Genomic DNA, 20748 nt, shown 5'->3' on the forward strand with positions numbered 1-20748 from the left:
TGTGTATATACACACACACACACACACACACACACACACACACACACACACACACACACACATACACAATGTTCATAGTACATATATATATATGGCATATGGAATATATTATATAATATATATGGCAGTTCTAAGGGAATAGTAGGGTAGAATGGGATAGGATCACAGGGAGGGATGAGTATGAGGGACTTGGGAGTAGTGGCAAAAGAAAGGAGCTGTGGCCTAGGCAGCCTTCCCTGAGAATCACAAGGATTCCTAGGTGGGAGTTGCAGGATGGGGAGAACAGAGCAAGCATTTTTCAGTGGGGCGTTGTGCTAAGTGCTTTACAAATATTATCTTATTTAACCCTCACAACAACCCTGTGAGGTAGAGCTGTAGGGCAGTAGATTATTGCGTGATTTACATTAGCAATGGTAATGTTGATTTGATTATTCCTGTACTACTAGTGGGGAGTGTGGGTAAGGGAGTCAGTCCTGGCTGGCAATAATGGTAGGTCAGAGTTGAAGTACTGAGCTTTTAATCCTCAACCAAGTCAGCTCTGCTCAGTGAATCATTCCAGTGTTGAGTAGGTCATCTGGGGAGGGGGGATGTGGAGGAGGTTGGCTAGGTCTTTGGTCCTGGACTGTTAGGGCAGTGTAGAGGTATTTATATTTGTGTAAGTATTCAGGACCTCCCTCCTCCTCATAGGGCAGCTGGATGGTGCAGTGGAGAGAAGGCTGAGCCTGGAGTCAGGAAGACTCATCTTCCTAAGTTCAAGTCTGGCTTCAGACACTTATTATCAAGTCACTTAAACCCTGTTTGCCTCCATTCCTTATCTGTAAAAGTGACCTGGAAAAGGAAAGGGCAAACCACTCCAGTATCTTTGCCAAGAAAACCCCACATTGGGTCACCAAGAGTCAGATAGGAATGAAATGACCAAACAACAAGTCCCCTAGGATTTGAGGACAGGGACTGTGTTCACTTTTGTCTTTCTGTTTCCTGCACCTGGCATAATGCACGGCACAGGGTGGGAGCTTTATGAACGCTTACTGACTTAAGTGATTGGGGATTAGTATATTTTAAGGTGGGCTAAGGAGCATTCACACAACCTAAATTATGTAATTATCACATACATAAGCCCAAATGCACACCATTATTCCTAACTTTTTACCCCATCTGTGTGGTACTTGTGCTCTCTTAAATGACCATTCTGTGCTTTGTGGATTAATGAGATAGGCCAAGAACAGCAGAACCTGGCTGAGTGCCACTAGAGGTTATGACTAGAGCTGGCTGGGGTTGGCAAAGTCTGTTGGATTTAACATTTCAGACTGGAGTTCTCCCCCCCCCCACTTGGTCATCCTCTCCTGTCTTTCTCCCACAGTGCAGATTGCTCTCTTTGCCTATTTTTAGCTCCTGCTGTTCCCAGCCGTAGGTGACTTTATATAACATTTAAAGTAGGTCTTTCCTGACCTTTAAAGAAATCTAAATCATATGAAAACAGTTTTCTGTTTACAAGTTATGAGCACTTTTTTTTTGGGAGGGGATGATCTGGCCTCTGGCTCACAAGGACTTAATCAGAGGTGCTGTGGCTCAGGTGATAATACTTTAAAAATTTTAGACATGAGAAGAACTTATATGCCCTCTTATTTTATAGATGAGAAAACTGAAGCCCAGAGAGAAGAAGGGACTTGCCCAAGCTGATGCAGGTAGTGGGTACCCCTAGGCCTCCTAGCCCTGGGGGATCTAGAATCCAGTTTTCCACACTCCTGATACGGTGTTCTTTCTATTTCCCCATGCTAGATCCTTGCCTTACATTGTTATTGGAATCTTTTTCCTGTGTTCTCCTGGTGCTAAAGTGTTAGAAAACTCTTTAGTTGAAGTAAAAATACTTGTTTGGGGTTAATTTGTCACATCTTCACTTGTGCAGAATCAGTAAATGGAGAGGTTGCTGTGGGGTACGTGAAGCAAATTTTAATATGCATGTATTAAAAACAACAACATGATTCTTTCTTATTTGGTGGTATTGTCATTGATGAGTTTCTGAAACAGCAGATTTTCAGGTTGTGCATATATCATAAATTATACTTACACTCACACTCCTGGCTCTGTGTCTTCCCACGGAAGTGTCTCACTCTCTCCTACTTTTACCTCCTGCTTGACTGTTCTTTTTAAGTCTTTGCTGAATCCTCATATGCCTCCTTTTCTTCTTCCCCCTGTCCCCCAGCATGGATGTCCCCCAAGACCCTTTTCTCTCTACATTCTATCCCTTGGTGATCTGTTCCCCATGAATTAATGTATCATCTCTACAGAGGCAGCTAGGTGGCAAAGTGGATAAAACTGAATTCTATCAAATTTTCAGACTAGCTGTGTGACCCCAGGCAAGTCACTTAACCCTTCTCTGCCTCAGTTTCCTCAGCTGTAAAGTGGGGGTAATAATGGTATTAGGATGAAATGAGATATTTGTAAAGCACTTAGCACAGTGCCACATAGTAGGCACTTGTTAAATTTGTATTCTATCCATCCATCCAGATAACTCTAATTTAAGTATCCAGCCCTAATCTCTTACCTGAACTCCACTTTCACATCCTGTACACTTGCTGGACATCTTTGTCTAGCTATCTTATAGGCATCTCAAACTCAGTATATTGAACAGAGAACTGATTTTATCTTCATCACTACCCCCAAATTGGCTTTCCTCCAAATTTCCCTTTTTCATTTGAAGCCACTCACTTCATGGCTGTCAGGCTTGGAATGCAATCTCCCTTTGCTTCTCAGTGTCCTTGACTTTCTTCAAGGACGGCTCTGCTTGCTTTTCGCTCCAGGGAACATCACACCTTCCCCAGGATGAGAAATCTCTTCACCATGCAGATTGACTCATCCCCTTGATACTCCTTGATACTCAGCACCTTCTTGAACCCTTCAGGTGCCTCTCCCCTTTGATTGGAGAGCTGGAGGGAAGAACCATACACTCCTTTATAGAGGGCTCAACTTTCCAGGTAACTCGACATTCACCTGTACTTGGTTTCCATTCCAGGGAGCAGGGACTATTTTTTGTTTTTCTTCCTATCTCCAGCACTTAACACACAGTAAGTGCTTAATAAATGCTTGTTAACTGATAACCATGTAAGGTACTGTGTGAGGTACTGGGGATACAACAACAAACAGCAAACACTTCTGGCCTCAAGAAGCTTACATTCTACTGAATATGTAAACAAATAAGTATCATGTATAAGGTAATTTGAAGAGGGAGAGAGCACATATTACTAGGAGAATGAGGGGTGTTTTTATGGAAGGTGTGACATCTTAGTGGAGCCTTGAATTCAATTTTCAGGTCAATTCAAGAAACATTTACAAAGCACCTACTATGCGCCTGGCACTGTGCTAAGCCCTGGGGATACAAATAAGAAAAAGAAAAACAATCTCTGACCTTGAGAAGCTTACAGTCTAATGAGGAAGACAATACACAAAAGAAAATGGAAAAGCTGAGGGAGGGCACATTCTTACGGGAAGCTGGCAAAGGAGCATAATGCTCCCTGGAGAGGAGGCCTGTTCAGCACACCAGAGCCCAGTCATGCTCTTCAGTTGCTCAGAGTTACGCTGTTTCTGTGTTGTTGAATTCCTTGAAGCTGCCTCAAAACTGTCTCATCTGTGAGGTCTTGATTCCCTTCTACCCCTCACCCTCTTGAATCCTTTCTATTCAGACTTCTTGTTTTGCAAACTTAATGCATTTAACATGTATGTAATGTATATAGTCATTATCTATATTGAGTCTTTCCCCTGTATTAGACTCTTGAAGGTTTTTTTTGAGAAAAGGAACTCTATCCTAGTGAGGCTCAGTAGGAGTCCAAGAATGTAAGATCTTGGGTCACATGCTAATGTAACATTATAAAGTTACCACCGTGCACTTAGGTTGTGCTTCTTTCTTAGAAGAGAATAAGATCTGGAAGAAACCTTAGAGACTGTCAAACATCTCATTTTACAAATGGAGTTATGAACATTTTAGACTTTGTATCCTGTTGTGCACAACTAGTTCACTCAGCTACAGAGCCTACCCAGGACCTAGGATTTCCCAATCACCTGAAGAATCAAGACCAGCTTGATCTTTCACTCCGAGCATGCACTGATGAGGCGGGAGAAAAGATGGCAGCAACTCTGTTTATTTTTAGCAAAGCACTTACTTATATAGTAAAATAACAGGAACTCTTTCTCAAGTTACGACATATAACCCATGCTGTGCTCAAGGACAGTGCATGCACAGTCCGTGCACATATCTACCACCAATCACAAATACACTGTTAATGACTAATGAGTAACTAGGGAAGTTAGAGATGCATAGAATGGAGCACCGAACCAGGCAGTCTTGCTCAATCACCTGAGAGGGGCCTCCACCCATCAGTGAGACCTCAAGAACAGCCTGTGGTCCTCTACATCCTTACAGATCCCCAACAACTCCCCCTTTTTGTTTTTGCTGGAGATGGAGCATATGAAGCTCAGTCCCAAGGTCCTTTATCAGATTAGCAATGCACCTGAGCAAACACGGTCCAAAACACAGCATGGCCAGTAATAGCAAACATAATGGCAATAAAGAAGATAATAAAGACATAAGCCAATGTTGAAGGTTATCAAAAGGGTTACAGAGTTCATCTAGCCAATCAAGTATATGTTGGGCAGTCTTATCTGGCATCAAATCTTCCATCAGCCGCCCTCGCAATATCATCAGCAATTTCATAATAAATCATCAATATCCAGTGCAACAGTAGAATTCCCAAATAGCCCATTCACGTGTCTGTGTATTCTCTGCCACTCCCATTGGGAGTCATTGTATTTAACATTGGTAAGGCAAATGAATTCATACCTATAATCACGTTTCAAATGTGTTCTATATTCTAAAATATCCAATTCATCACCTATTTCAATAATGGTTTCCTTCATTCCCTCAAGTATGTGGTAAAATCCCTCATCTATCCTTTTTTTGTGCTTGAAAACCCTTTGATACATTGCAAACTAATTGATTCATAAAATCAGCTTGAACCATTTCATTTCTTGCGATAGATATAGATTGAGATAAAGGTACAGAAGCAGTTATAATAGCTATAAGCAATACAATTCCTAATACTACACATGAAATACATCTCTTCTTCCTAACAATTGCTAACTTATTTCTTTGGTCTGTTATTCCAAAAATATGATCAGAACATGACTCATACCAATCTTTGAAAATTAAACTTTACTGTAATTGACCCATTCTTTTGAGGTGTAAAATTAAATTCCTTCCCCAATCCTGCAGATGCATTCTCTTATAAAATAACTTCAGGTGTTGTCTCTCCCCATGTAGCCAGTCTTGGCCATGGTGATTTTGTCACAAAAGTCCATCTTGTTGTATTTCCTGTCTCTGCTGCTGTGTTCTGTACCACTGCCAACAGTAACGACAAGAGTAACAGCTTGGTTACAAGTTCGTTTAGTGCCTTGTTCTTATTCTTTCAACTCCTTCGATTCCTTGCTGGTCTGTGTTTTCTTTTCTGCTTGCCTTGTCCCTTCTGAAAGAATAATGCAGACATCCTTCCTTCTGACCCAAAGTTCTCCATCACCTGTGAAAATAAGAACAAACCCTTGCCCCCAGGGTAGCACATGCTCTGGGCCCTGCCAGACACCATCAGCGTCTCTCCACATGACTTTCATATTGTGTTTAGGAAAAAGGAATTTGTTTGATTTAGTGGTGTCACTAGTACTGTTGTCATTTCCTGCCATTTGATTTAGTGGTGTCACTAGTACTGTTGTCATTTCCTGCCAGATATTTCATTGCAGGAGAGAGGTTACAACTGTCGAATTTTAAATAATTTATAGTATAGAGTGCAGTGTTTAACTGATGCCATGGGGATCCCTTAGCTCCCCTTTTTGTTTTTGGAGTACCATCTTTAATGTACGATTGGCGCGTTCAATTATGGCCTGACCACAAAGGATTATAAGGAAGGCCAGTAGTGTGACTAATAGAGAACTTAGTACAAAACTTTTTAAAACCCTGTGAAATATATGCAGGACCATTATCATTTAAGCATTGAGGTGGGCCAGCAAAAGAAAAACAATGAAGCAAATGATTAATACTATAGTGGACAGCCTCACCCTCTTAAGCAGTAGCAAAAATAAAGCCTGAATAAGTATCAATGGAAACATGAACATACTTTTGTCTTCCAAAGGGAGAATAATGAGTAACATCCATTTGCCATAAGGCATTAGGTGTAAGTCGCTTGGGGTTGTGTACATCAACATGAAAAGGGGGCTGAAAAGGCACACAAGTAGCACAGCGCTTAACAATTTCACGTGCTTGTGATTTTGTTATGCCATATAAAGTTCTTAAAGACCTAGCAGATAAATGTAATTGATTAGGACTATTCCTTGCTATTTCCACATTCATTGTTAAAAGATTTATCAACAAAATCATTACCTTCAAAAATTGGTCCTGGAGCAAGAGTATGGGACTGAACATGCAAAACATAAAATTTTTCTGTCCTATTCTGTATATAATGTGGTATATCATGAAGCAACTGACAGATATTATTACCAGTATTTTTTATTATTGCAGTCTCTAGGTGTTTTAGGATTCCTTTTACATATTTACTATCTGTGATGATATTCATTGGCTCCTTATATTTGTGAAAGGCACAATAGACAGCATATAATTCATTCTGTTGTGTGGAGGTAAAAGGTGTATTAATCACCTGTAATTCCTTTCTTTTAGGGCACCAGATAGAAGCCTTATTCATCTTTGTGGCATCAGTAAAGATATAATTCCATATGCGGGTTCACCGGATGTATGTGTGGGTTGTATTCAAGGCCAATTCTCAAAGATTACATGATATTTAAGGGATTTTCCATACACAAGCTTCAAATTGATATTCACTTGCCAGTTGGGCATTGTTTGTATTGCCATTTCAATTATTTGTTGAGAAAATGGAAGGTATATGACTTCCAGATGCGTGCCACATAATTTTAAACATCTGTTATCAATTTTATGTATTAAGTCCCCTATCAGGACCATATAATTACTTAAAGTGTTTTTTGACTGAGATGGTAAATATACCCATTCTAAAAGCCTTTGTTTCTGATGTATTACTGCTGTTGGAGAATTTGAGGTGTTAAATATAGAGGTTTCCACGCTTTCATGCCTATCAATCCTGTTTGTGTGTGCTCCAACTACTTGTTCCTGAATATACAACAATGTTTGCTTTGCCTCAGGGGTCAGTATCCAGGGTGAATCTAATTGAGGATCACCTTTAAGGCAATCATACAAGGGTATCAGTTTATAATTTGGAATGCCAACCTGTGACCGAAGCCACTGTATATCTCCTATAATTTTCTGAAAATCATTAAGTGTTTTCAATTTTTGTAGGTCTATTGTTGGTGGATGTAAAACTATTTTCTCTTGAAGTATTTGATGGCCTAAATATTGAAATGGTGGATGTTTTTGAATCTTTTCTGGGGCTATTTGAAGCCCATGACTTTGCAACAATTCTTGTGTTTTTTGTAAAATTTCTTCTAACACTTCAGGATTAGGATGAGCACATAAAATGTCATCCATGTAATGTATCATTTTTAGCTTTTTGTAATGGAATAGTAAAAAAGCAATCTTTTAAATCAATAACTATCAAAGGCTGGGAAGTCATAAAGCATCTTAATTTTCCTAACTTCTTTGCAATAATAGAAACAGGTGAATTTTAAGGAACCCAAACAAGTTCATTAGATTTCATTTTGTATTTTGTCAGTTTTATGGATAGAAAAAGCACAAACAGTGGGCGGGAGAAAATAACAGCTCTCAGTAAATGTAAAATATCGCACCCACAAATTAAGGGGAAATGAATTGAGTTTTAGCTATCTGTTATCCTAGTAGTTTAAATTCATCTTAAAATAATTGATTAGTGGTGATTTATTAGACAAGCTAAAAGTAATTAATATCCATAAAAATTGTATGAAACTTATTAAAAATTATCAAGGAATCTTGATTAATTTGTAACATTTTGGTGGTATGCTTGTAGACTGTAGAACAATATACCTAAAGTAAGCAAAGGGTGATACCTTTTGTACCTTGTCAGGGGTAATTATAAATCTATGAGACTGAAAGGCTTGTTAAAACTTGGGCATTAATAAGGAGAGTTTGGTAGTAGTAGGACAACTGCAAAGTTTATCATCCATATAATAAATTATTTTTGTCTGGGAATATTTCTGACTAACAAGTTTAATAGTGTTATGAACAAAATTTCGGCACATGGTAAGAAACATTCCTCCTTAAAGGATCACAATAGGAAAAATGGGAAATACTGATTTAATGAGACAACTATACCCAAATTCAAACTCAAAACAAAATTAATTATAGTTCTAAGAGTCTTTTACCTCAAGCAGTAAGTTTCACTGATTATGGCTTAAAGCCAGATACAGTTAATTATTTTCATAGAAATGCAATAAGCAATAAAGATTTACTAGGTCTCACATATATAAGAAATTTTACTTAACATCCTTTCTTTCCCACATTTAAACTTGTCTTGGTGAGAAAGCCAATTATTAGAAATTATTTATATAAAGTTACAGTTTTGCAGTAAGCTAAATGAATTGTTTAGGAATTCAATAACATAAACAAATTCTTTTCTCAGAGCAGATGACCTTGGTACACAGCTGGTAGGAGCTTTTGGCAAGCTTACAAAGTTAAGGGAATTGCCTTGTGCCCCTCCTTTTCTCTCAGAAGTAATTAAAAATTCTAGGTCTTAACTTTAAAACAGTAACTTCAAATAACTTAGTTAACAATTTGGTAATTTTCCTGAGTGATAGTTAAATTGTTTTAGCTCTAAGCTGTTCTTTAATCATAGGTAAAGACAGAAATACCTGATTTTCTAAATGACAGTTATAAAAAATCATAGAACAAGATTAACCGGACTTGATAAAATAATTTAGCTGGATTTACACAGTTATCTCACTACCTTTCAGTTTCTTTTAGTTCACATTTTAATAACATCTAAATTATTAAAAATTGCTTGACATAACACATAAAAGTGTACCAATTTGTAATGAGACTAGATTTTTAAAACTTGAAACATGCATATTGCTAATGTGAATGAACTAAATTATCTTTAGATTGTGTTCCAATACTTAAAAACTTTTCTTTTTGATCTTAAGAGGAAAACTCGTCCTCCTTATCTTTCCCTCTTTCTCCCCCACCCCAACCTGGCCAGGGTTGGAATTCGAGAGAAAGGAAGAGAATATTTTTCAACATAATCTTTCAATCTTACACCCAAAGCTTTGGCCAGAGCCTTAGAATGCAAAAAAGAAAGAGAATTTTTTTCTCCAAAAGTTTCCAAATCTTTTACTCTCAAATCATCTATTCCTGCTATTCATGCAAACAGATTATATTATTCTTTCTATCCATACTTTTCTTTATTCCTGTATGTTTAAACTTTCTTGCCTTTTGTCAAATTATATTACCTAAATAATGAAGTACTTTTTCTCCCATTCTCTCCCCCATCCACCCGCTCCCGGGAATGCAGCTGGTATTAGGGAGGGGGACGGGGAGAAAGTCACTATCAGCATTTCAGAACCCAGTTGCAGCCCTTGGCTGCCTGGCAGTGAAAGATCAAATAAATTATAAACATTAATCACAGACCATCATTCACACAGACACAGACAAACATAGAACAAAATGACAGAGAGAATCCAAAAGCGAGAAACTTGTCAGAAATTCCCTACACAAATGAAATAATATTATTTTTATTTTATTTTATCTCCTCTTTTCATGGTTCTAAAACCAAGCAAAATTTTTCTTAAGGTTTTGGTTTTTATAAAAGGCAAAACAATCTGTAATTGTATAGGGATCTCTCCTCATGGTGCTTGAGTCTATCTAACAGCTCAGGATGTGGAGAGTGTGGAGGGGGTTTTGAAGCTTCAGCTAAGTCACGATATAACCTATAAATCTTAGGTCTCTTCCGTTAGGTGAGCACAACAAAGAAGTTGTTTGAGTACAGGCAGGGAATTTTCTCTTCTCACCCTGTATGTCAGCTTGCAAGCCCATTTTTATAAGCTTATATATAGTGAAAGTGCCCAGGGGAACTGATTTCAGGCCTTTGGTGTTATAAAATTCTGTCATTTGTTCCCCCACTATCTTCCATGGTTGTAAATCTAAACTCCCTTCCCTTGGAAGCCATGGAGATGTTATATCAATAATGTCTAGAAACTCTCTTATTTTCTTGGGAGTTACCGAGCACCCCTGTTCCTTGATCACTTGATATATTACTCTAACATTTTGTTCCTCATCTGAGAGTTTACCTAGATTTTGCCTCATGGTAAGAAATTCTCTTGCCACTCCGTAGTCTTGCAACGGGGTACGAGTTGGAGACCTCTCACAAGGAGGCTGCCTGGCTCCAACAGACCTCAATATCTTGATGTGGGTGTCGCGTCTTCTTGGTCCAGACGTTTCCCAACTGCTTCATGCAGCTGTCTTACTCTCCATATCTTCAGTGCAGCTTCACGGCAGCAGTGCAACCCCACGTTGGGCGCCAGTTTATTGTGCACAACTAGTTCACTCGGCTACAGAGCCTACCCAGGACCTAGGATTTCCCAATCACCTGAAGAATCAAGACCAGCTTGATCTTTCACTCTGAACACGCATTGATGAGGCGGGAGACAGGATGGCAGCAACTCCGTTTATTTTTAGCAAAGCACTTACTTATATAGTAAAATAACAGGAACTCTTTCTCAAGTTACAATGACGTATAACCCATGCTGTGCTCAAGGACAGTGTACGCACAGTCTGTGCACATATCTGTCACCAATCACAAATACACTGTTAATGACTAATGAGTAACTAGGGAAGTTAGAGATGCATAGAATGGAGCACCGAACCAGGCAATCTTGCTCATAGATCAGTCACCTGAGAGGGGCCTCCGCCCATCAGTGAGACCTCAAGAACAGCCTGTGGTCCTCTACATCCTTACAGATCCCCAACAATTTGTAAAAATATTTAAAAACTTTTTTTTCCAATTCTTGCTTCATCTCTTCCAGGAATCCTAGTCAAGTGTGTGCCCAAGCTGTGTTTTTGTCTGAGACATTTCTTGTAGGTGTTTTGCCATTATTTTATTCTTCTTTTGTATCTTGATAATCCCAATCACTAATCATTATAATAGCCCATTATGGTGGAGTCTCCACGGGCCTCTCTTTACCCCTTTCAGCCTGCTTCCTGGCTTCAGACTTGATGTTAGGGTTGGGCTCCTCCACACTGCTACAGGAAAGTCTGGTCTGGTCTTGTTGTTGCTTTTTTAGGGGTATTGAGTATTATATTATTCCAGCATCTCAGAGACAAGTTGGAGTTTTTTCAGAATCTTTCAGTGCTCCCAGGGTGATTCAATCCAGGGCAAAGTCTTACTACTGCCTCCCCCAGGCTGAACTCTGCAAGTTCTTGACCTAGGTTCAGATCTGTTTAGTAGTAGACTGCTTCTGGATTCTACCCCTGTCAACTAACTGTAAAGCTCTCTTGGTTTAGAGTGGAAAAATTGTAGACTGCCCCTTGGTCTGGATTTCTTCCTTGATTATTCCTCTGCAGGCTGACCTGGATGCTTTAATGAGACCCTGCTTAGCACCTGGAGTGTGAGTCACCCTGCCTCGGCTGCTGGCTCCTGAACTTCCTCTTTTCTCAGTGTACCATCCAGGTCCTCCCCCCTCGCCAATGCAGGTCCCCTTCTCAGTCCAACTTGCAATTGTGACCTGGAACTGTGGGGAGCAATGCTGCCAGTAGGCATCCCTATGGCATGTTGGAGCATCTCTAGACCAATGTTAGTCTGGAGATGCCTCAGTACTAGTACGGGACCTTTCTCTTTCCCTATTGTATAGCCTCTTCCTGGGCACTGGAGTGCTCCAAATGCAGTTTGCTTTCTGCCAGTCCTGTTTCTAATGACCACAGGCCTCCCTGTCTTATCTCCCTATGCTGAACTGGCCTAGAGAAGTGACTCACTAATTTTTTTTTTCTAGATTTCTCCATTAGGATTAGGATGTGTTTTCTAGCTCTGTGGGAGAAGTTTGTGGAGTGAAGCTTACTGTACTGCTTCCTGCTACTCCACCATCTTGGCTCTGCTTCAAAATTATACATTCTTAAAGTATTGTAAGAAGTTATAAACTTTTTGTTGGATATTTCTTATCTTGACACATGTTCGGTATAAAGACTTTAATTCAGTCTTGTGAATACACTTAGTGTGCTAATCATCCATCTTTATCCTGTTTCTTGGGGAATCCACAATGACTGTCTTTACCTTTCTTTCAGTCAAACGCTTCAGAGAACCAAAGCATGAAAGGCGTCCATGGAGGATATGGTAAGTTTTAAGTATTAATGGCTTTAGCATGCTTTTATGTGTGTGAGCTGCTCATTTAGTGAAAAAAGAAGAGTCATCACTAACATGGGACATAAAATACTTGGAAGCCTTTTATAGAGTCAAATATCTGGGGAATATGAAAGATAAAAGAGAATCTTTTTCTCCTGGTATTTAAAAAAAATTCTTTTCTTATTGCACCATCCCTCTGCTTTCCAGTTTTTGAAGACAAGCTAATACTAATTCATCAATTTCCTCCTGCAGGCTCTTCTTTTGATGACTTCTCAGAGTTTGATAGGCTAATGAGTTAGAATCCACTTATGATGGAGTCTGTGAACTTGAATATGTAATAGTCATAATTTGGAGATCAAGTCTGTCATTCCAAATTTATATTAATGCTGCCTTTTGGCTGCTGGTTCTTTTATTCTTCAATGTTACTTAAGTTAAAGGCTGGCCAGTAATACTGCAACTTTTCCCCTTGGGGGTACGATGGTAGTGCTTCTGAAAGAAAGCTGCACAGAGCCACTTAAAAGGAAAGAGACAGTTCTTCTGGAGATGAACTTTTAAACCACTTCTTTGGGTATCTGCCCTGCCACCAGTAAAGCAGGCAGTCTCCACATGGGTAAAATCCTATGACAGAATCACTGCAAGACATCCCTTTGTCAAGTTCTTTAGAGAATTAGCACCATGTACTTCACTCATGTTGAACTTATTGCCAGTGAAAGCTCTGTTAGAATATCTTATATACTGTCTTGGCCATTTTTATTACTAAAAATCCCCTCTCAGGAAATGTGGTCACAAAGAGACCCACTATTAACTGAGACTTTGGGTACTCCAAGAAAGACACCCTCTTTCTCCCACATATGTTGCAACTTTAGCATTCTGTGTTCAAGTCTTTGTTTCTCATCCATCTGCTTTGTAATTCAAAGATGTGGCACAGCTGGAAGCCATGGGAAACCACAGCAGTGGACACATAAGCTTGGGAAGTAAAGGGGCAGTCACAAACAGATCTGTGGGCTTTCTTGGGGAGTTTGTGTCTGTAATGAAAAACTGAGATCCTACACTTTGCCTTTTAGCCACACCTGTGTCATGCACAGAGCAACACTTCCTTCAAGCCCAGTGCAGAGGTCTGGCAACCTCTGATGTTCTTCCGTCGCTCACTCATTGTTTAAATGGCAGCAGCTCAGATTGTTGCAAGGTGTAAGGGGGGGGCAGGGGGGTGATAATGTTGTGTACCTTTCAGTCTTGCACCAAGTCAGACCTTACCAACAAATCTCAAATGGTGAGTCTTTAAAATGAGGTTTTTTGGACTTCAGTATGAAGCAAGTAGGTCACATTTTAAAAATTGTAAATGAATCAGATGGAAGAGCAAAAAGTAGTTTTAATCTTAGTGACTGGTAGTAATGGTGGGCCTGTCAAATGTCATATTGTTGATGGTATCTGAAGCTGGCAAAATGCCAACCATAAATTGTCTTTGACTATCCTAGTGAGAGATGAAATGGGAGAAATATCTCTCTCTAATGTGGGCTTATAGACCTGTTGCATCTCTCAGCTTTCTTTCCATCCAGTAATTCCCTGATACTGTGCTTGTCTTTGGGAGATGAAAGCCTCCCATTTCTTTCAGTCATTGCTTTTGATTGTTCACTCTTTCTTTTTCTGTATAGGTTTCTAGACACTTCAAAACAAGCCATAGGAATGTTGTTCATCCACTTTGCGAATGTCTATTTATCAGACCTTACTGAAGAGGACCCTTGTTCACTGTAAGTATTCTGTGTTTGACATAGCTTTGCCCAAACTTCACTTGCACACACTCTGTTGGCCTCGATCTATTCCTTTCCCAAGAGACATAAGAATTTGGGCTTCTTATAGGCAAATGATGGGTCTCTGTTCTTCCTCTTAGACCGCTTTCAGTTTTGAAGAGCCTTTCACCCATTTTTGTTTATTTCTCATCTGTAGTACATCTCTGCCCTGTTAGATCAATTAATTTGCATTGATTTAAGCATTTACTGTGTGCTGAGTCCTAGGAATACAAATTCAAAAGTGAGTTGTTGCCCTGAAGGAGCTTACGTTTTATTAGGAACATACAGCATGTTTACAGATAAGTGAATACAAGATATGTACAAAAAGAAAACAGCGATTGGCTTGGGGATTGGGGTGGAGTGAGGGACTGAGAAGGAACCTAAACTGCCCCACCAATCAGAAAAGGCCAGTTGAAAGCACTGGCCCTTGAGCTGAGCTTTGAAGGGAACTCAGCATTCCAAGAGGTAGAAGTGAGGAGGAAGAGTATTCCATGTGTGAGGAATAGAATGGAAGTGGAAGCATAGACTTAGGAGATGGGATGTGGCATACAGGAAATGACAAGGAGGCCTAAAGTGTATGAGGGATAATAGCTAAGGCCAGGCTCTGAAGGGCTTTGAATGCCAAACAGAGGGTATTGCACTGAAGGTTCTAGTGCAAAGGAATGACGTGGTTATTAGACCTGCACTTTAAGAACATCCATTTGGTAGCTATGTCAGTGATGGACCAGAAAGGAGAGACACTGGGAGATCATTTAGGTGATTGTGGCAGACTTCCGAGTCATATAAGCAACAAGATAAAAGACTAGACATTTTCTCTGATCCCCACACTCTCAAACCTCTCTAAAACAGAAATTGTAGGCCAAAGATAAAGCAATTTCAGTTATGGATAAAAAACAAAACAGAACCCATGACGTGATGCTCGCTGAAGCTTTACTCATGCAACACCTCTCCCTACCTTCCCCACTACCAGCAGCAAGGCTGCCCTAGCACACCTGGGTACCTGACACAGACTTACAACAAAAACTTCTCCCGTCCCCCAGTCCTTGGTCCCTCTTTTCCAGTGCCATGGAAGCCCCAGCTTCCGTGTGTGTGTGTGTGTGTGTGTGTGTGTGTGTATGTGTGTATGTGTCTCTGTGTCTATCTGAGTCTGCGTGCTCTACTAAGCCCGAGGGAAGGAGCATCTACCTGGGGCTGATTCTGACCAACCAAAAGCCACTTGGGGCAGAGACCTGAGCCAGCAAACTGTGAATCATCCATGATGAGAGGAGGCTAAGATACTTGAAGATCCAGGCACCAAGGAAACCAAGGTCAGGCATCTGTGAATAAATACTGCAAAACGAAGGAAAAGGAGCCAGTACTTGATAGATGAGAAAGAAGTGAATGTGAGAACATGGAACCACAACCTACTGTTTCTGAATGATTCAAAAGAGAAATGAGAATTATGAGAGCAAAATTAATGGCTTGCACAAGAGGCAGGCAATTGCGGTAGTCCGGAGGAGAGGCCTTAGGGCTTGGATTAGAGTGGCCATGGTATGTAGGAGACCTTCACTCAGGGTACTTCCTTTCTACTCCAGACAATGTGAGGTTCGAGTGTGGAGGGGATACAAGTACTGTCACAAAATGGATGGTTTGCCAATAGGTACTTAATTATCCATATCTTATAATCTGTGTGCAGCTTGTGCTGTGCCTCTCACTTAACAAGGAGCCTGGAGTTCTGGTGGAGCACTTGCTCGTAAAACAGGTGACCAGCTGCTTCTCCAACTGTAGCACATTCGACTGAAATTTAGTCTATATACTGTTGCCAGGAGCTGGGAATTTATTGTTCTGTTCTGAATTCTGCCCAAACAAACAACCATCCCTATTCAGTCTGTCTGTTTTGTGGTTCAGTTCTACCAGCACTAATTAAACACCTATTGTGCTTGGAGATAAGAAATACAAAGTTCAAAAACCCAGCCCTTGCCTTAAAATAGTTTACATTTCACCCAGACTTGCCACAGATAAGTAGATAATTTGCATCTTTTGGGGAATCTTCTAGGCTTGTGGCCAGCAAGTGAAATGATGAATTAAAGCAATGGCTTGAGGCAGTTTGGCTGAAATTTGGAGTGTGTGAAAGGGAGAAGTGTCTGATAAACTTAGAAAAGTAAACTGAGACCAGAGTACGCTGGGCTTTGAATGCCAAGCTGAGGAGCTTGTATTTTTTTCATCTTAATGATTATAAGGAACTGTGGAAGCTTAGACTAGGATTTGAAGATTATTTTGGTAGCTGTATGGAGGATGGATTAGAGAAGTGAGAGGCTGGAAGACCAATTAGAGATGGTTATGGTAGAGGTGATGAGGGCCTAATTCAGGATCCCTTCTCTCTCCCCTTTACTTCAGGTTTCTTGAAAAAGTTGTTTATACCACTGTCCCCACTTTTTCACTACCTAATTTTTCTTCGTCTCATTGTAGTCTGGCTTACATTTCTACCGTTTTGCCGAAATTGTTCTCTCAAATTTTTGCAGTGACCTAGTCATCAAATCCTAAGAGACAGCTAGGTGGCTCAGTAGAGAACTGGGCCTGGAATCAGGAAGACCTGAAGTTCAAATTGGGCCTTAGACACTTATTAGCTATATGATCCTGGACAAGTCACTTAACTTCTGTTTGCCATGATCCACTGGAGAAGGAAATGGCAGACCATTTCCGTATCTTTGCTAAGAAAACCCCACAGACAGTATGGGTGTCACATGGTCCACAGGGTCACAAAGTGTGGGACGCAACAGTCATCACATTGGCTGGCCTTCTTCTTGTTCCCTCCGAAGCTTTTGACATGTTAATAGACCACTCCCTCCTACTAGATAATCTCCCCCTTTCTCATGAGATAGAACTGGGGTAAGACTCTCTGTTCCTCATTTATACATCATTTTAAGGTTTTCAAAATATTTTACCTGTGTTATCTCATTTGGCAGCTAGATGGCATAGTGGATAGAACACTGAGCTTGGAGGCAGGAAAATCTGAATTCTAGTCCTGCCTGTTATTGCCTAGGTGACCCTGGGCTTCATCTCTGTCTTGGTTTTCTCTGTAAAATGGGGTTATTGTGGGGTTGTTGTGAAGTAGATGCTATTAAGATTGATAAGATAATGTTTGTAAAGCACTTTGAAAACTTAAAAGTGCTGCATAAACTTTGTTGATGTTACTGTTATCAATTTCATTATTATTCCGTGTGGTTTTTAGAACTGGAGTAGTTGCCAGCCTGTCTGGGATAGTATGGGTGTTGCATAGTATGGAGACAGGGGGCTGGGGCTTTTTTAGGCACCCTATTTCCTCTCTTGAGATACGACATCATCATTGGCAAATTAATAAGGGGAGAATTCTCACTTATTGTAGTCTTAGAGTTTATTGATTTATTTCAAGCAAATAAAATGATTAAATCCTCATATCTTTAGGTAGATCTTACCTCTTTACTAAGAGAGACCAGATGTATATGGACGGTCCTGTTGATATGTTTTGGGGTTGCATGGAGCCCTGAAATGTCAGGGTACAGGGCCACATCTGCCTGGAATGAATTCATGCATTCAAACCATCTTCCAATCAAAAGACAATGTTAATTGTAGCCTATAGTGGCTTCCAGAATCTTAAGGAATCTGCAGCTTAATGAAGGTGAGACTGATGTTTATATACAGAAAGGACTGGGATTAAGGAGTGGCAAATGGGCCAAGAGCTACTTGTGAAAGGAGTATAAGCTAATTAGGTAATCTGGGTGGTCCCGGATGGGTCAGTTACTTTGGGTGGAGGCGGCTGTGAACTGCACTGCTGAAATGTATGGGAAAATTCAGGGACTCGGTTGCTTTCAAAGACATGGTCTTTTCCTTTTAGGGTCCAGGTCCCATCACCCCATCACTGTAATGCTGAGATGGCCAGAAGTACCTTGTACATCATAGAGGAAGCTATGGCTTAAGAATAAAGAAACTTGGATTCTCTGTGATTTTGGAGAGATTCCTTGCTCTCTCTGGGCCTCAGTTTCTTTAGCTGTAAAGTGGGATAATAAGTCCTGACCCTCCCTGCTTCACAGGAATGTTATACAAACTACAGGAGAACAGGTGTATAAATACTTTAAAAATGTTTAAATGCAATGCAAATGTCAAATACCATTGTTATTTTAGGAGAGGTCTGTGATTTAGTGCAAGAAACTTTTGAAGCAGGCTCAAATAAGAGACATATGATGAAGGTCCAAAGGTTAGGGGTGCTGGAACCCCAAGATCACGACATGTGGGTCCTGCCCAAAAGAATTCGACCCAAGCCTTCTTTCAGCCAAAGACAAGGTTTATTAAAGATCTGCCATATTGCCAGACCCTTGAGGAATCTAGGAGTCTGTAAGTATTGGCTAGATTCTAAGAATCTGAACAGTGGCTAGATTTTAAAAATCTGAGCATCTTAATGGAGACAAGATGGACCTTATATACAGAAAGACTATGGGAGGGATCTAGGAGTGGCCAAGTAGTTTGGGGTGATGAAAAGAGATGTCTAAGGAGATCTGGATGGGAGTGGCCAGTAAACTGGGGTGAACAGAACTCCTGGGACCTGGACAGTGGAGCCTAGCTAGGATTAAGTATGGGAAATGGTCAGGGGCCATAGGGAGGGCTAGGCTAGGTTAAGGGTAACAGAATTGGGAGATTGGGTATAGCCACAAAGAAAGGCCAGTTGGTAGGGTTATAGCCTTAGGCAAACTCCAGAGATTTGGCCCTATGGGAAAATCCAGGGTTTTTCCTTTTGGGGGTTTAGCTCCCATCCTCATCAACATAGACTTTCTCTGTCACTGGAGGTCTTTAGGCAGAATTTGTAGGACCATTTGCTGGAGATTCTTATATCAGGTAGTGGGTTGGACTAGCTCTTGGGCCCCTCCCAGCCCTGAAATTGTGTGGTTAAAAAAAATAAATCCTATACCTGAAGTTCAGGGTGGGTATTACTGCTAGTTTATAAACTCATGAGGGAGGTTGTATGATGTAACACAGTGCTTCTCAAAATTTTCCACAGTGGTAGAATCCTTTAGTTTAAACAAAACTTTGGCTGAACCCTTGTAGTAAAATCTTCAAATTATTATTCTTAATGCCTATTAACAAACAACATAATGTTCATTTAAAAAAAAAAAGAATAATTTGGCAAGAGTTTGAGAAATACTGAAAAAAGAAAACTGAGTTCTGATCTTGGCCCTGCCATTAGCTTTATGACCTTGGGCAGGTTATTCCCCTCCTTGGCACCCAGTTTCCTCATCTGTAAAACAAGCAGTGTAGTCTAGATAATCTCTAAGGATCTCTTTAGTTTTTGATATTCTGTGATTCTAGGTTATGATGATGAAAACAAGCTGCTGTTTCTTTTTATCTGTGATCCAACAGTGACCTCTTGTGATTTTTCAGGGGGAAGACAAGTAGGTGGGCAAAGCAACTGTTCCCTGCCCCCCCAACCATCATATTGCTTTTCTGTTTCTTAGAATCCTCTTGCTTCCTTGGAAGCTCAGATCACATGTTACCTCTTACATGCAGTTCTTTCTGAGCCTCCTAGCTCCTATTGCTGCCCCCTCCAAAGACTTTTATATGATTTATGTATGTGCATATTTGCAAGCACACACCCCTATTGGTTCTCCTAATTGCATGTAATCTCCTTGAAGGCAGAGACTTTCATTTTTTCCCTTGTATTCCCAATGCCAAGTATAGTGCCCAACACAGGAAGCATTGAATAAAAGTTTGTTTATTGATGTATCCTTTGTTAATTTTCAGTTGTGATGGGACTGACATAGATTAGAACAAGTTGAGTCTGCCACTCTCTCCATGGAAAGAAATTAATGTTGGGCAAGCTCTAGGGGTTTATGGCTTTCAGCCTGGGAATGATCAGATCATAGGCCTAGTGCTCATAATGCTGGAAAGATCTTAGAAGTCATTTAGTCATAAGGAGGTTCCCTGTTCTTAGATGCCAGAGGAATCCAGGCAGATGGGATAGCCCTCAGGGGCTTTTTAAGAAACTACTGGTTGCTGCTAGAGTAACTTGTGCCTAAATGAGTTTGAGGAGCCCCGTCTGCTTCTTCTGCCTGTTAATGAATGTAGGACAACTTTTTACCTGTGTCAGAAGCCTATGCTGCTCAATATGATGCGGTTCAGGGGTGCTGGGACCCCAAAATCATAACACGCAGATCCTGCCCAAAGAATTCAACCCAGGTCTTCTTTCAGCCAAAGACAAGGTTTATTAGAACATCCTTCATATTGGGCAGACTCTTAAGGAGTCCGAACATGAGTAAGCAGTTGGCTAGATTATAAGAATCTCAGCAGTGGCTAGAGTTTAAGAATCTCAGCATCTTAATGGAGACAAGGTGGACCTTATATACAGAAAGACTGTGGGAGGGATGTAGGAGTGACCAGTAAGCTGGGGTGAACAGAACTCTTGGGACCTGGACCTTGTGGCCAAGGGAGAATGGAGTCTAGCTAGGATTAAGGGTGGGAAATGGCAGGGGGACATGCATAGGGGGGTAAGACTAAGGAAGACCAGGCTAGGTTAACAGAATTGGGAATTGGGTGTATCCAAAAGGAAAGGCCAATTGATGGAATCATGGCCTCAAGGGAACGCCAGAGATTTGGCTACGTGGGAAAGCCCCGTGTTTTGCCTT

At 40.5% G+C, this 20748-nt stretch overlaps 1 protein-coding gene and 1 long non-coding RNA gene across 2 annotated transcripts in view; one reads left to right on the forward strand and one right to left on the reverse strand.

Moving 5' to 3' along the window:
* Positions 1-20748, forward strand: part of STIMATE (STIM activating enhancer) — a 67663-nt gene that overhangs the window by 14124 nt on the left and 32791 nt on the right. Inside the window, exons 2-3 of the mRNA XM_020971547.2 lie at positions 12272-12320; positions 13982-14077. Of these exons, the coding sequence (XP_020827206.1) occupies positions 12272-12320; positions 13982-14077 (145 nt within the window). The remainder of the gene's footprint in view (positions 1-12271; positions 12321-13981; positions 14078-20748) is intronic.
* Positions 4121-10693, reverse strand: LOC144456767 (uncharacterized). Its single transcript, XR_013485862.1, has 2 exons — positions 10285-10693; positions 4121-5567 (listed from the first exon to the last, which is right to left on the reverse strand). It is a non-coding gene; the product is annotated as an uncharacterized LOC144456767 (long non-coding RNA).

Source organism: Phascolarctos cinereus, unplaced genomic scaffold, assembly GCF_003287225.1.
Source record: "Phascolarctos cinereus isolate Bilbo 61053 unplaced genomic scaffold, phaCin_HiC Scaffold_4;HRSCAF=312, whole genome shotgun sequence".
Lineage (NCBI taxonomy): Eukaryota > Metazoa > Chordata > Mammalia > Diprotodontia > Phascolarctidae > Phascolarctos > Phascolarctos cinereus.